This window comes from Pituophis catenifer, unplaced genomic scaffold, assembly GCF_029215685.1.
Source record: "Pituophis catenifer annectens isolate HBS135680 unplaced genomic scaffold, rPitCat1.0.hap2 SCAF_2, whole genome shotgun sequence".
NCBI lineage: Eukaryota > Metazoa > Chordata > Lepidosauria > Squamata > Colubridae > Pituophis > Pituophis catenifer.
Genome location: NW_027256882.1, coordinates 227,746,938 through 227,761,102, shown reverse-complemented (window position 1 = coordinate 227,761,102; position 14,165 = coordinate 227,746,938). Strand labels below are relative to the sequence as shown.

The 14,165-nt window shown below is 33.5% G+C and overlaps 1 protein-coding gene across 1 annotated transcript in view; it reads left to right on the top strand.

The window, feature by feature from the left end:
- Positions 1-14,165, top strand: part of CEMIP2 (cell migration inducing hyaluronidase 2) — a 59,178-nt gene that overhangs the window by 27,766 nt on the left and 17,247 nt on the right. Inside the window, exons 7-13 of the mRNA XM_070938637.1 lie at positions 475-644; positions 2,375-2,584; positions 3,352-3,557; positions 4,244-4,313; positions 8,433-8,561; positions 11,417-11,505; positions 13,945-14,076. Coding sequence (XP_070794738.1) covers positions 475-644; positions 2,375-2,584; positions 3,352-3,557; positions 4,244-4,313; positions 8,433-8,561; positions 11,417-11,505; positions 13,945-14,076 — 1,006 coding nt within the window. The remainder of the gene's footprint in view (positions 1-474; positions 645-2,374; positions 2,585-3,351; positions 3,558-4,243; positions 4,314-8,432; positions 8,562-11,416; positions 11,506-13,944; positions 14,077-14,165) is intronic.

Here is a 14,165-nt window from a genome sequence, read left to right as displayed (position 1 = left end):
TAGTCAAGAACAATTTTCTTACACAAGTAATCATGTTGAACACAACTATGTAAGCTGCAAAGAAAGCAGAAAAGGAAGCAGATATACGTATGAATGTTAACATATATAAATAAGCATATATCAAGTGACCTTTAAACATAGATTATGGGAATTATTCTAAGCCTGGTAAAAACAATTTCAAAGAACAAGAGTTCATGGAGGCAAATCCATTTCTTGTCCTATGCTAAATGAAAAAATGGTTAAAAAAACCTTTTCCTACTCTACTTTTGATGCATTGTATTTTCAGGCAGTGTTAAAAACCAAATCCTTGTAAACCAAATCTGATCTATTCAGAGGCAAGTCGCTGATGGTTTTTTTTTTTTAATGAAGCTAAAATAAGTATGATAACTGTACCAGCTGGCTACTTGTATTTATAGTAATAAAGGTGTGTCATTTTCATCCTTCTCTTCATTTGTTTTCTCTGTTTTGAACCAGAATTGCCTCAATTTCTGCATGTGGGAGAAATCCTTGATGGAGTGGATATGAGGGCAGAGGTTGGAGTTCTTACCAGAAATATCGTAATCAAAGGAGAGATGGAAGATTCCTGCTATACTGGCAAAGATTGCAGATTCTTCAATTATGATACTTTCGGTGGACATATCAAGGTATGGAAGGAAAAGTTTAATTTCACCGTATCAAGGCTCCAGCGGCTTTTGCTCTTGCAAATAGGACACAGTGGAGGGAACTCTATCCTGTTTCATACTATTTAATGACTGCTGCCTGTTAAGCATTAGGTTGAGCAGATGTGTAATATATTGATCATGCAGCTCCGGTATTTCTAGGTCCACTTATTAAATAGTGCTGTTTTTTATGTCACGACGAAGTGAAGCTGCCTTTGTTCAGAACCCAAATTTAGCCCACTAATTCTATTCTGCAAAAACTCAATTATAGTGATTCTTGATTTATTTACTGTTGAGATGATGCAGCTTATGATATTGATTATTAAAAATAGGAGCTTTTCACCTGTTCTTCTATATTTCATTTCATGGTTGGGTTACTTTAAATACTATGTTTGTGTTTAGATTAAATTAATACCGAATTGATTCTAAATCAATTAATTATTATTAGGCAACACTTAAAGCAAGGTGTGTAGCCACATCATTTAAAAGGAAAAGCTCCCCGTGTTATATAGAATTCTTACAGCAGGTACGAGTTCTCTTGAAAGTCTTTAAAAGTACAAGTAAGCCTTGCTTACTGAGTTCCTCATGCAACGACCATTCAAAGCTATAACAGTGCTAAAAAAAATAATTTTGCAACCAGTCTTTGCATTTATGATCATTGCAGTATGCCATTGTCACATCTTCACCATTTGTGTGAGATGCAACTGACTTGCAACAGGCAGAGTTAATAATACAAAAAGCAGAAGTAAAATTCTAAGTCTTAGTCATGTGTTGCTTCACCTAATGACAATAGGAGAAATAAGGTCATAAGCTCAGTTGTGCTCATGTGATTTTCTATTTAGTGACCGCAACACTTAGCAACCATTGCTGGTCTCAATTGTCGATCAGCAAGGACTATCTGTATAAGACAATCTGTCAGCTTAGAACTCTTTGCTATAAAATTCCCTTAAAGTCCAGATTATCAAAGCATAAATATTTGATTATAAAAATTCATAAATGGTACTAAAACTTCCTACAGTCAAAGTCAAAGGCTTTATAGATTATGCTGGAAGAACCATAATTAAGTTGATGTATGATTTCCTTTCCTGCATACTAAAATACACACACACACACACACACACACACACACACACACACACACACACTCATTTGATTGAGAAAATTGTAAACATTACAGAACTTACTTTGGTAATTAATTCTACTGATTTTATTGCCCATTTTATAAAATGGTACAGTGTGGGTAATTAAATTCATACTGCTAGGTTCTTCATTTATTATTAAATAAACATTGAAAAAATAAAATCTGGATCATTAATATTTAATAATGTAGGAATAGCCCTGGCTGAGAAAATTACCATAACAAAAAAGCGAACCCTGAAAATCTTTTAGTTTAGGAATTTTCTCTTATGAATGATCTCCTTTTTAGTAATAAGTTACTCTTTGTAATATTTAGTTAGCTATTTTTGGCTAATACAGTTAATCCTAGATTACTTGCATTAACCCAAAAGTTAAAAGAATTTAAAATGGAAATTTAAAATTTGATATTTTGCCCTAATCTCCCTCTTAAACTATAGTATGTTGGGATATTATGCTGCATATATTTTTAGTTTATTGATGGTACATTGTTTGTTTAAATATTTTTCTAAGATGTCCGAAGTATTTTCACTGAAGAAAATGTGGACAGTAAATTGGATTATTTTTGCATGTTCTTCCAGATTTTAAGGAATTTCACGTCTGTTCACCTCTCCTATGTGGAGCTGAAGCAGATGGGTCAGCAAGTACCTGGCAGTTACCCTGTTCACTTTCACCTTTGTGGTGATGTGGATGAGAAAGGAGGATATACTTATAGGACTTATGTAGAAGGGCTCTCAATTCATCATTGTTTCTCCAGATGTGTGTCAATTCATGCCACAAATGGTTTGCTGGTAAGAGCAATGAATAAATGAAAAGTTTGGAGACTAAATGGGCAAATGACCAAAATAAAACAGGTCTTTCAGTATTACTGATTTTGCTGCCAGCCTTGATTGCAGATGTACAGAAAGAAATGCTTTTCTTTTGTAACATCAATCCATTATGTTTATGGCATGGCTTTGCTAACCATGATTTCCTCCAAACCACAGATTATTTAGAAATGTAATTAGGATAACCTAGGCAGCACTATGTTTACAGTTCAAAAACAAAGCAAGAGAAAATGTATGTATGAGAAGGCTGCCCCATTCATAATATTCTATCTGTGACTTTTTCTAGATCAGATTCGAACCTTTAAGCCTTCTGATTCTTCAGCTTGCATTGATCCTGCAGATCTTGAACTGCAGGAATCATCACTGTCTATAGACAGATAGTTTCATTTTCTCCATCCCATAAAAGAGAGAGAATATGGGACAACTTTTTTGTCAAGAAGTATAAACATGATTGTCTAACACGTAGGGACATTTCATGTGTTAACCTGGCAGTGGCATAGCTGTTGGTGACTAATTATTTTGTGAAATTAAAAAGAATTGTCAGAAATTAACTTAGTAGAAACAGGTTCAAAGGCACCCTGAAGATTTGTTTGCCATGGATTTATTTGGGGACTTAGGAAAAAAAACATAATTGAACTGTAGTCTCCAAGGAGAGTTGTGTTCCCATAGTTATATTTCGAATTACTTATGAATACAGATATTTGATGAAACAATTTTTTTTATTACTGCAGATAAAAGACACTGTTGGATACAATACACTAGGCCATTGTTTTTTCATGGAGGATGGTATTGAGCAGAGGAATATATTGTTTCATAATCTAGGACTCGTCACCAAACCAGGCACCCTTCTTCCAACAGATAGAAATAGCACAATGTGCACAGCAATCAGGGATTATGTCTATGGAAACTATGAACCAGTACCAGCCACGGATTGCATGTGAGTAAATTAGAGAGATGTTTGAATGCTCCAATTACAGTCTTGATGGTCTCTCCATAAGACATTTTCTTTTTTTCTGACATAATTGGAAATAATGTGGATGGTATAATAAATAAATCTAGATTCAAATCACATGTAATGCATGAGGAGATTTTAGGCTAGTCTGAGAGTCAGAATCAGGTAATTAAATATATGTTACAGCCTGCAGTGTATACCTGAAGAAGAACCTAAATAGGGTGGTTCTTCCAGAATCAGAAGAACTCATTTCATTATCCATTGTTTTGGTGGAAGGTAGATCACCACTAGTCTACTTCTGCACTGATCCAGAAGATTCACCAAGGCTGAATTACAAATGTTGTAAGGCTGATTTACAACAAAAAACCTTCCCAATGTTCTGAACAACATTTTAATGTACTACTAATGTAATGGGGATGGTTCAAGATGGTGCATATCACAGATATGTGATATTTTCCAGAAAAAATCCATAGTCTTTTATTCTCAGCATTTAAAAGCAAGTATTTTTGTAAGAGCAACATAAAAATCTCACAATCTTTGCCAGAAAATCAAATTGCTGGAGATCTCTGTTTCTGAATACTAATGACTGTTGTTTACAGAACTGTATTTTTCTGTTATTAGACTTGAGTCTTATATCACTCTTTTAATCGTGTTTCACCAATTGTTTATAGGGCTGTATCAACATTTTGGATTGCTCATCCCAACAATAACCTTATAAACAATGTAGCTGCTGGCTCACAGGTGAGAGATCTGACATATTGTAGTAACTAACGTTTTTTTCTCTGGGGCACCAATATATTTATAAAATCAATTGCTTTCTTATGAATTTCATTTTGGTTAACTAGTTCTGTAGCATCCTAGATGTTAAGCAATCTTTCTTTTTTTAATATATTTTTTTAAATTTTGCATACAAATAATATAAACATAATACATATAATCCTAAATACAAAAAAAAAAAGAAAGAATTTTTTTTACAAATATTACAGTGCACAACCCCCCCCCCCCACCCACCCGGGAGACCTTTTTTTTTCCTTATATTTTTTCTTCTATAACGACTAAAAGATATACAATATATTCCAGTTGTGCCCTTATCCCCTCCAAAACAAATATTCTTGAGTAGGTTTATTCCCTTTGCCTTCCACCAACACTGTTTTTATAAAATCCCCCCCCCCATTTCATTATAATTGTTTACTTTAATCATCCCTTTTTAAAATTTAATTTCTGTTGTTAATTTATCATTTGTTGCCATACTCCAAATTTCATTATACCACTCATTTCTTTGAATATCCCAATTTCATCCCCAATATTTAGCCATCATTAATCTAGCCATTATCAAATTTATAATCAATTCCTTTTTTGTTTCATTTATATCCTGTTTTTCCATCAGCAACAATAATGCAATCCTCGGTGACATATCTTAAATTTACATTCAAAAGTGCTCTAATTTCCCTAAACACCATGTCCCATATTTTTTGTGCACTATCACAATCCCACCACATGTATTTATATGTTCCAACCTCTTTCTTGCACCTCCAACAAATATTTGTATATTTAACATCTATTTGATTTAATTTACGTAGTGTTAGATACCACCTCCATATTACTTTATATCCATTTTCCTTAACTCTAACTGACATATTCTTATATACTCTTCTGTTCCAAATATTTTTCCAATCATTATCATTTATTTCTCCTAAATCTGATTTCCAAATTAGTTTTAAACCTTTTGCCTGATCTTCTAATTCAGTTAATATTCTATATATTTTCCCAATTCTTCCTTTACTTATATATTCTTAATTCACCTCACATTCTTTGATAATCATTTCAAATTTTGTTAACTGTTTATCTTTCTCCTCGAATCTTTCTTCCATTTTTATCCATTTCTCTAATTATATTAAATTCAACCAATTTAATTTAATATCTGATAAAATGTTCTTTAGTTGTGTTATATTCTTTATCTTGTTCTTCCAGTCTTCCCATTTATATATCTGATTTTCTTTTAATTTATTAATCCATTCTTTCACTTCAATCTTAGGGAATGTCCCCATTTCCACCACCGGTGTTATAGGAGAAATTCCTGGCATTAACCCTTGTATCCATTTATTCCATAGTTCTATCAAATTTTTTAAAAAGGGATTTTGAATCCTCAGCAACTTTCTTAAACCTCTATGTTTCTATAGGATCACCTATTTCCCTTAATTCTTTCAACTCTATATCCCTCCATATTAAATCTCTAGTTAATGCTATAATATCTGGGACCACCTTTTAATTGATTAGCTACCCAATAATTTCTAACATTTGGAAGACCCAGCCCACCATTTTTTAATAGTTTATACCATAATGCTTTACTTATTCTTGCACTCTTACCTCCATTACAATACACCTCCAGCAACCTCTGTATTTGCTTTAATTCTTGATCCGAATCTTTCTTTAACTTTTCATAATTTATTTTCTCTAACTCTTGAATATTTTTGGGGATGGCAATACCTAAATATTTAATACAATCTACCAATTTTAATTTATATTTTGCTTTCAATACATCCACTTCTTCTTTACTGTAGTTATATAGCATCATTTCTGATTTTTCTCAGTTTATTTGTAATCCACTATATTTCCCAAATTCATTCAGGTATAAATATATCCTCTCTATAGTAAGTACTGGATTTTGAAATGTTAATAATGTATCATCTACAAATAAATTTATTTTACTTTTCTTATGTACACCAATTCCTTCAATCAATGAATCTTTCCTAATTGCATTTGCCAAAACCTCCATCAATAATGCAAATAAACTGGGGATAAAAGGCAACCCTGTCTCGTTCCCTGGCTTAAGGTTATTGTCTTTGTAACACCATCATTTATAACTATTCTCGCCTTATTCTCTGAGCAATCTTTCTTAGATGTAAAAAAAAAAAAGTTAAAATCTTGGTTTGCATCGCTAATCATATATTTTGTAGAACATTAATCACCATTTCCTGATATACAGAAATATATATCCATGTGTCTTTCATATCAGTGGAATTGTTTAGACAACACACTTGAAATGTTCTATTTCCAAAGAGAACAATTGTTTTAGTTAAAAGTGAAGGCTTCAAATTATTCATAATGTATGTGGAGTAAACTAGTTAAATACTTCAGACTTCCTGAATGTCATCCAAAAATGGACTGATTTGTTTTAAAACTTTTGACCTGTCATTAATTTATATTACTATAGATGAAACATGAACAAGCCTATTATTTGTAAGAAACAGTGAACTTTATATATAATTTTATTCTCAGTTGTATTATATTGTATTGTATACAGGTAGTCCTCAATTTACGACCACAATTGAGCTCAAAATTTATGTTGCTAAGTGAGAAATTTGTTAAGTGAGTTTTGTCCCATTTTATGAATTTTTTTGCCACGTTTGTCAAGGGAACCATGCAGTTGTTAAATTAGTAACATGGTTGTTAAGTGAATCTGGTTTCCCCATTGACTTTGCTTCTCTGATGGTTGCAAAAAGTGATCACATGACCCTGGGACGCTGCAACCATCATAAATGTGAGTTAGTTGTCAAGCATCCTAATGTAAATCATATGACCATGGAGATGCTGCAACATTCATAAGTGAAATATGGTCATAGGTCACTTTTTTCAGTGCCGTTGTAACTTCAAACAAACTGATATAAGTCAAGGACTACCTGTAGTATATTGTAAGACAGAGATCAATGAACTAAATGCTCTTTTTATGACCTTCCAAAATCTTCTAAGATTGTACCAAACTTTCCATTCATTTGTCAAAATAAAAAGTAAAACGAAGTCTTCCATAGACTTTTAATTTTAAAAATGGAGACAAGAAATGCACCCCCCCCACTCCAGTATAGTCCTAGCCTGCTTCAATATTAGACTGCATTAGTAGCCAACTCTGTGTAGCTAATCTATTGAAAGATTTCAATTTTTTCTCCTCAGCATGTAAGCAAGGCAGCAGTGTTAAACCCCCACTCCACACCTGTTCCAGATTATGAAATACCTCAACAGGAACAATTTTTTTTATTTTTTTTTTTGCCTTATGCCGGAGAAGGAAAGCAATTTTGGACCTCAATTTCCTCAGGAAGAGAAAATCAAAAGAGTCTATTACTAATAGTCTTGTAGCAGCTAGCTAACTTTGTCTAATTTTGAAAAGCTAAGCAGAGGCAGATCCAGTTAGTACTTGAATAAAATAACTACCAGGAAATTTCAATTCTAGGCTAGCCTGGGAAGTCAAATAAACATCCCAGAAGGAGTCAATGGCAAACCACTTCCATAATGTAGCCAAGAAAACTGTGTGCACATGTCCACAAAATCATCGTGAGCTCCGCTCCATTCAAAGAAGACTTTATCTTAAGAGCCAGAAAATTACCCAATAGAGAGAAACTTGCTGTTTTCTTTGGCCAGTGTAGAATACCAATTAGGTTTTTTTAAAAAAAGAAAAAGTATATAATTTTCAACTTTTTAAGGGAAGAACTGTGCTCAGTTAACTCTAGTCCAGTATTTAGATTATCATGGCAGCTAACCGCTACAGTTAATGACAATAAGCCTCGTGGAGCCAAACTGCAATTTGGTTTTAAAATGCAGAATGTTTTGGTTTTCTTACCCAAAGTTAAATGCAAGAGTCCCAAATGGCTTAGTACTCTAATGATGGAGGTGGAAAGAGATTTGAATCAGGGGTGAGCAACTATGGCAATTTTACGACTTGCAGACTTCATCTCCCAGAATTCCTGAGCCAATATGGATATAGGGAATGGCAATATTGTGTACATTACCTTGAACTCCTGGAGATAAAAATCTTAACCAAAAAAAAAATAGAATGGCACATCCCTGAAGTTCATTTTTTATTTCTAGGATGCTGGAATATGGTATATATTCCATAAATTTCCTACAGGAGATTCCCAAGGATTGTTCCTTGAAACAAAAGCTGAACTTACCCCCCTAGGAATTTTCTATAACAACAAAGTCCACTCCAATTTTAAGGTAACTGAACCTGTTAATGATTTATATGTTTATGAATGGATTGTGATCTAAATTAAACATAACTGGTTGTACTCACGCAAGACAAATCTCATAGTTTTAACCAAAGGCATTCTTTAATCTGGGAAGTCCTGCTGTTTCACTATTACGTGCTTGTAATAGTATGCTTAGAATTATAATTATCCTTAAACCGTTCTGTGTTTCATTACACTGATACATTTGTTCATTTTTAAATATTCATTATGTTTATTTATAAAATCAACCATATAATACAGAAATGTAAGTATGCATGCTGCTAAAATCTTTACAAAGATTTAGTATTTTTATATGCACATCTGATATGTTATTGTGTGCTGACAGCAAGCATTTTGTAGAATTTTTTTTCTTACTGATCCTTCAGGAGAGATTCCTAAAGAGCTTGAATTAAGTATTAATCTATATTGCATTATTAAACCTGTAGATTACATATATTAACACTAACATGTATTAATATATGTAACATATATTACATATATTAATACTAACTGCAACTTCATGGTTTCACTTGTAAGCAGTCATACTTCTTTTAAGATTAGTTCATCTAATTATTTGACTGAAAATATTGAGCAGGCACAAAAAAACCCCAAACAGAATCATTTGGTTAGTATTTATTGAAACTTGGTTACATACTTTTTTGGTGGCCAGGAATACTTATCTGATACATGCTTTGACAATGGAATGCCTTTATCTATAACTTAATCTGTTGTATAGCTTGTTTTTGAACTTCCAGCAACATTTTATTTTTATTTTTTATTTATTTATTATCTCTCCAAAGACTACTTTAATGTTTTACAGACATTAAATAAAATGCAGTATAAAACATTAAAACAATAAATAAGGTTCTTAAAATTCAATTAAAATAAAACTTTTAGTTTTAGTTTTTAGTTTTTTAGCTTTTAAATTGTCAATGGGTTTTAATTTGAATTGTTTTAAATTTGGGCCAAAGTTATGTAATTCTTTTAATAATTTTAAATTTTGTATTGGTATGTGTTTTAGTTCTGGCTGTGCACCGCCCTGAGTCCACTAGGAGAAGGGCAGTATACAAATTGAATAAAATAATAAATAAATAAATAAAATAAAATAAAATAAAATAAAACTAAGCAGGATGGAGAAAAAGAGGAAGCAAAGTGTGCGCAGGGAGAAGGTGTGTGTGTGTGGGTGTTATCTCCTCTATTAGCCACCTTCAAAATGCCACACCCCCATTGGGACGCCAGGCCAGTTAGCACAACCATGTCTTCAAGGCCTTTCAGTAGGCCAAAAGGGTGGACGTAGATCTACACCGGCAGAAAAGGCTCTTCTTCTGAACCCCGCCAGCTGAAACAGCTGGCTGAAAGGGTCCTCAGCATGTCCTTTCTGCCGGTGTAGGTGGGACGGGCTAATTGCATTGGAGTGAGCCAGTTTCTCAGATAGCTTTTGGGGGTCTTCCAACAACAGTCACCACAGAAAAAGGCTTCATATTATTTTTTGTTAGCATACTTAGATTTTTAATGTAGGAAAAATTCACAATGATCTTTCCTAATCATCTTCTTTCTCTTGGTTTGAAGTTTTAGTGAAGAATATATTTCTGAAATATCTCTTCTTTACTGAACTCATAAATGACTTTTTTGAGAATAAGACGATGGAAAGTGCATCAAATTCCTAGCTAACCTTTTTGAGGTATTATAATCAAAGATATTGTTTTTCTTCCAACACCATAAAAACCATTACTATTAAAACTATAGTATATACATTGCAATTGCAGCATAAATGGTTCTGTATAAAATACAGAATACTGTTTTAAAGCATGCACAGATTACATAGTTTAACTCATTTTGTTAACATCAACCCAAAGTCAGATATTGGTAAGTTTAAACAGTGATTAATTTTAAAATAGTATCAGTCATATCTTTGTTTTTTTATGCCTTTGCCACGTTTTTCCCCCAGTAATTTGAGAGAGGCTTTTTTAAAAAAAATAAAGAAAACAATAAACTACTCATATCCTCTATAATCCACAACTCATTATGTATACACATTTGTAAGTATGGCTTCCTTCCTTCCTTCCTGAACTATTTGCCACTGGTTTCGATGAACATAATAAAAGTTATGTATCCCTACTTAAAAGTAATCCCCATTGAATATAGTGAAACTGGTTCCTGAATAAATATCACAATGTGTATTCAGTATCAGGATATGAAGGAACGATCCGTAGTTGCCCTAACATTTTCAAATGATCAGAAAACCAGGATGGCCTCCTTGTCCCTACTCCTTCCCTCATGGGAATATTTGTCTGTTTCATTTACATCCTTTCAGTGAAATTATTCATAAGCTCTTTTTCTTTGAAAAAAAAAGGCATCTTAATTAGAAGATAATAAACTGGCATGTGATATTCTTCTCAAGCTCCCAAAAAAATGATTTACAATAATTTGAAACTACTTTGTAGGCATTTCCCTTTTGTTTGTATTAAAAAGAACAGATTAGTTGCTGAAAAGTTGCATCACTAAGATGTTGGTCAATTCAGATATGTTGAGTCTACATAAGTAACTGCCAATTATCTAGTTTTGGGAGGGGATGGAATGATCTAACTTTCAGATATTATACAAGTCATGTGTTCAGGCTTAAAAAGACGATCCATAATCTGCCTCTTGACTCCTTCACAAAGGGTCTTTCTGAAATATTTAGTGACCATTGTGGAATATAAGAGTGTTTTAATATATTTTAATATGAAGGATTCTCAACTACTTGGAAAACCTTGTTAGAGAATATCACTAAGATTTGCAACAATATCCACAGATTTTCAGTTGTGGAAAAGATTAATTTGTTGTTGTTTTTTCTTTATTGAGGCTGGCTTATTCATTGATAAAGGAGTAAAAACCACCAATGCAAGTGCTGCAGATAAAAGAGAATACCTGTCTTTGGACAATAATGCAAGGTAAAATGAAATTTGAGGATAGGATGCAGAATGGTTAAAGGTTGCATCTAAAAAATCTTGCCCAGAATTTTAATATCATAAGACAAAGGATTGTAAAATGCAAGAACTGGAATGGACCGTGAAGATTCTGCATCTGTGTAGAATTCAGGACAGTGTAGAATTCCATTACGAGTAGTCCTCGAGTTACGACCACAATTGAGCCTAAAATTTATGTTGCTAAGTGAAACATTTGTTAAGCAAGATTGCCACATTTTATGACTTTTCTTGCCACAGTTGTTAAGTGAATCATTGCATTTGTTAAATTAGTAATCTGGTTGTTAAGTGAATCTGGCTTCCCCCTTGACTTTGCTTGTCAGAAGGTCATAAGAGGGGAACACGTGACCCCCAGGTCTCTACAATGGTCATAAATATGAACTAGTTGCCAAGCCTCTGAATTTTGATCATGTGACCATGGGGATGCTGCAACGGTCGTATGTGTGAAAAATGGTCATAAGTCTCTTTTTTCAGTGCCATTGTAACTTTGGACAGTCACTAAATGAACTGTTGTAAGTCAAGGACTACCTCTATTATAGCAGCTCTGACAAATGGCCAGCCAGCTTCGGTTTAAATACCTCCAGAATAGAAGCAACCATCTCCCAAAACAGCCTGTTTCATTGTTGAATGGTTCTTAATATGGGGAGATGGGATATTCCCCGATGTCCACACTTGTAATTTAAACACACTGTTTCTTCTGGAGCAGCTACAATTACTTCTTTCCCATCGTCTTTATGACTGCCCTTCAAGTAATTGGAAACAACAATATTATCCCTGAAACTCTCTCTACTCAAGATTACAATACCTGCTACCTTCGACTGTCCCTGATAAATTTTCTTCTATGTTTGTCTTTTATATTCTTGGTTGTTGCCCTCCGGTTACTCCAGTTTATCAGTGCCTTCCTAAAATGCAGTATCATAACTTAAGTCTAACTAACACAGAATGACTTCTCTTGATCTTGACACTATTATTGATAAAAACCTAGGATTGCATTTGCTTTTTTTAGTAGCTGCATTACACTGTTCAGTTAGTAATTTATCAAGCCAGCTAGTTCCTTTTTGCAGGGTCTACTGTCTGGATGATTGTCCCTATCTTATACAATATTTATGCCACTGGCTTTTCTATTCAAATAAAGGAGTTTTCATATGCTCCTCTTGAAAGATTGCTTATTGTTCCAAATATGAAAATGCTCTTGAATCTTAATGCTGTTGTGTAAAGTATTTGTTGTCAAATACATTGTGCCATCCAGAAATCATATTTTTCACATGTCATTCAAGTTACTTATGAATACGTTGAATGATACGACGTCTAGAATAGAGCCTTTGATCTTCAACCAGTCAGTAATGTAGTCTAGTCCACATCTTGCTATCTTTTTTATTAGGGACATAATGGAAAACTTTTATACTGTGTCTACTGTATTCCACTGATCAACTAAAATTACTTTGCAAAAAGGGAAGTCATCTTCGTGTTGCATAACTTGTTATTTATAAGCCAGTATCAGTAGCTACGAAGCAATGCATTATTTTCTAAATATGCGATAAGTAGTGACATGGAATAAAAGCCCTTTCCGTTGCTTGAAATTTTGAATGTGAGCCCCAGTTCTTTTTACAAGTTAGCTTTTATGATTTTCTTTCTGCATATATTAGCTAAATATTGACTATTTGTCTGCTGATACCCATTACTAGTTAAATAATACAGTATTCCAGTTTTCATTTTTATTCTTGCCTCCTTGATGTCCTTGAATGCCTTCTCCTGCATCTCTGATTGCTGACTGCTATTATGAATAGATCTATTATTTCATTCCAATCAGATTTTTGTCTCATTTTCTCTGTTGAATTGCTAAGTTACTTAATGTCCTGGTGACCACAGTGTTACAGATTTATCCTCTTCATTGCAACATACCACATTATGCTATACTACACTATATTATGGATTGCATTAGAGGTATTCGAATCTGACCATTTGAGCTTTGTCTACAAAATAAGTGGTTGCTCATAACTTCAGTGCTTTCCTGCCTTCTTATGAAGAAATTGGGGAAACAAAGAATATAAGGAATGTGAAGTATGTAAATATTATAGTGCACTCTTTTTCTCCATTTCAGTGGGAGTTTACTTTGAGAAATTACACACTCCTTAAATGAGAGGGTAGAAGTAGACTGGTATTGGAAGATAACTCATGTTAGACTTAGCATGATAGTTTGCAGTTTAACCACTGTGGTGGCACAAAGATCTTCTGTCTCTGTTTCTGGGTCACACCAAAGCTAATCTTTGATTCTCTATTTCATTTCTTTGGATGTGTTTAATACTGGATCTAATCTTCTGTGTCAGCCAGTAGTTTTAATATTTTGGACATGTAGGCAGATTTGCTTATAGGCCAATACAATTCTGTCTGTCTTTCATTTCTAAGGTTTCGGCCTCATCAAGATGCAAATCCTGAGAAGCCCCGGGTTGCTGCTCTTATAGAAAGACTAATAGCTTATAAAAACAATGACCATGGGGCTTGGGTCAGAGGTGGAGACATCATCATTCAGAACTCAGGGTGAGTCCTCCAGAGCAAATGTGAACATGTTGCTAAAGTAAATAATTTTGAACAGGGCTGGCAGAGCTGACTACATTCATTAAATCTAG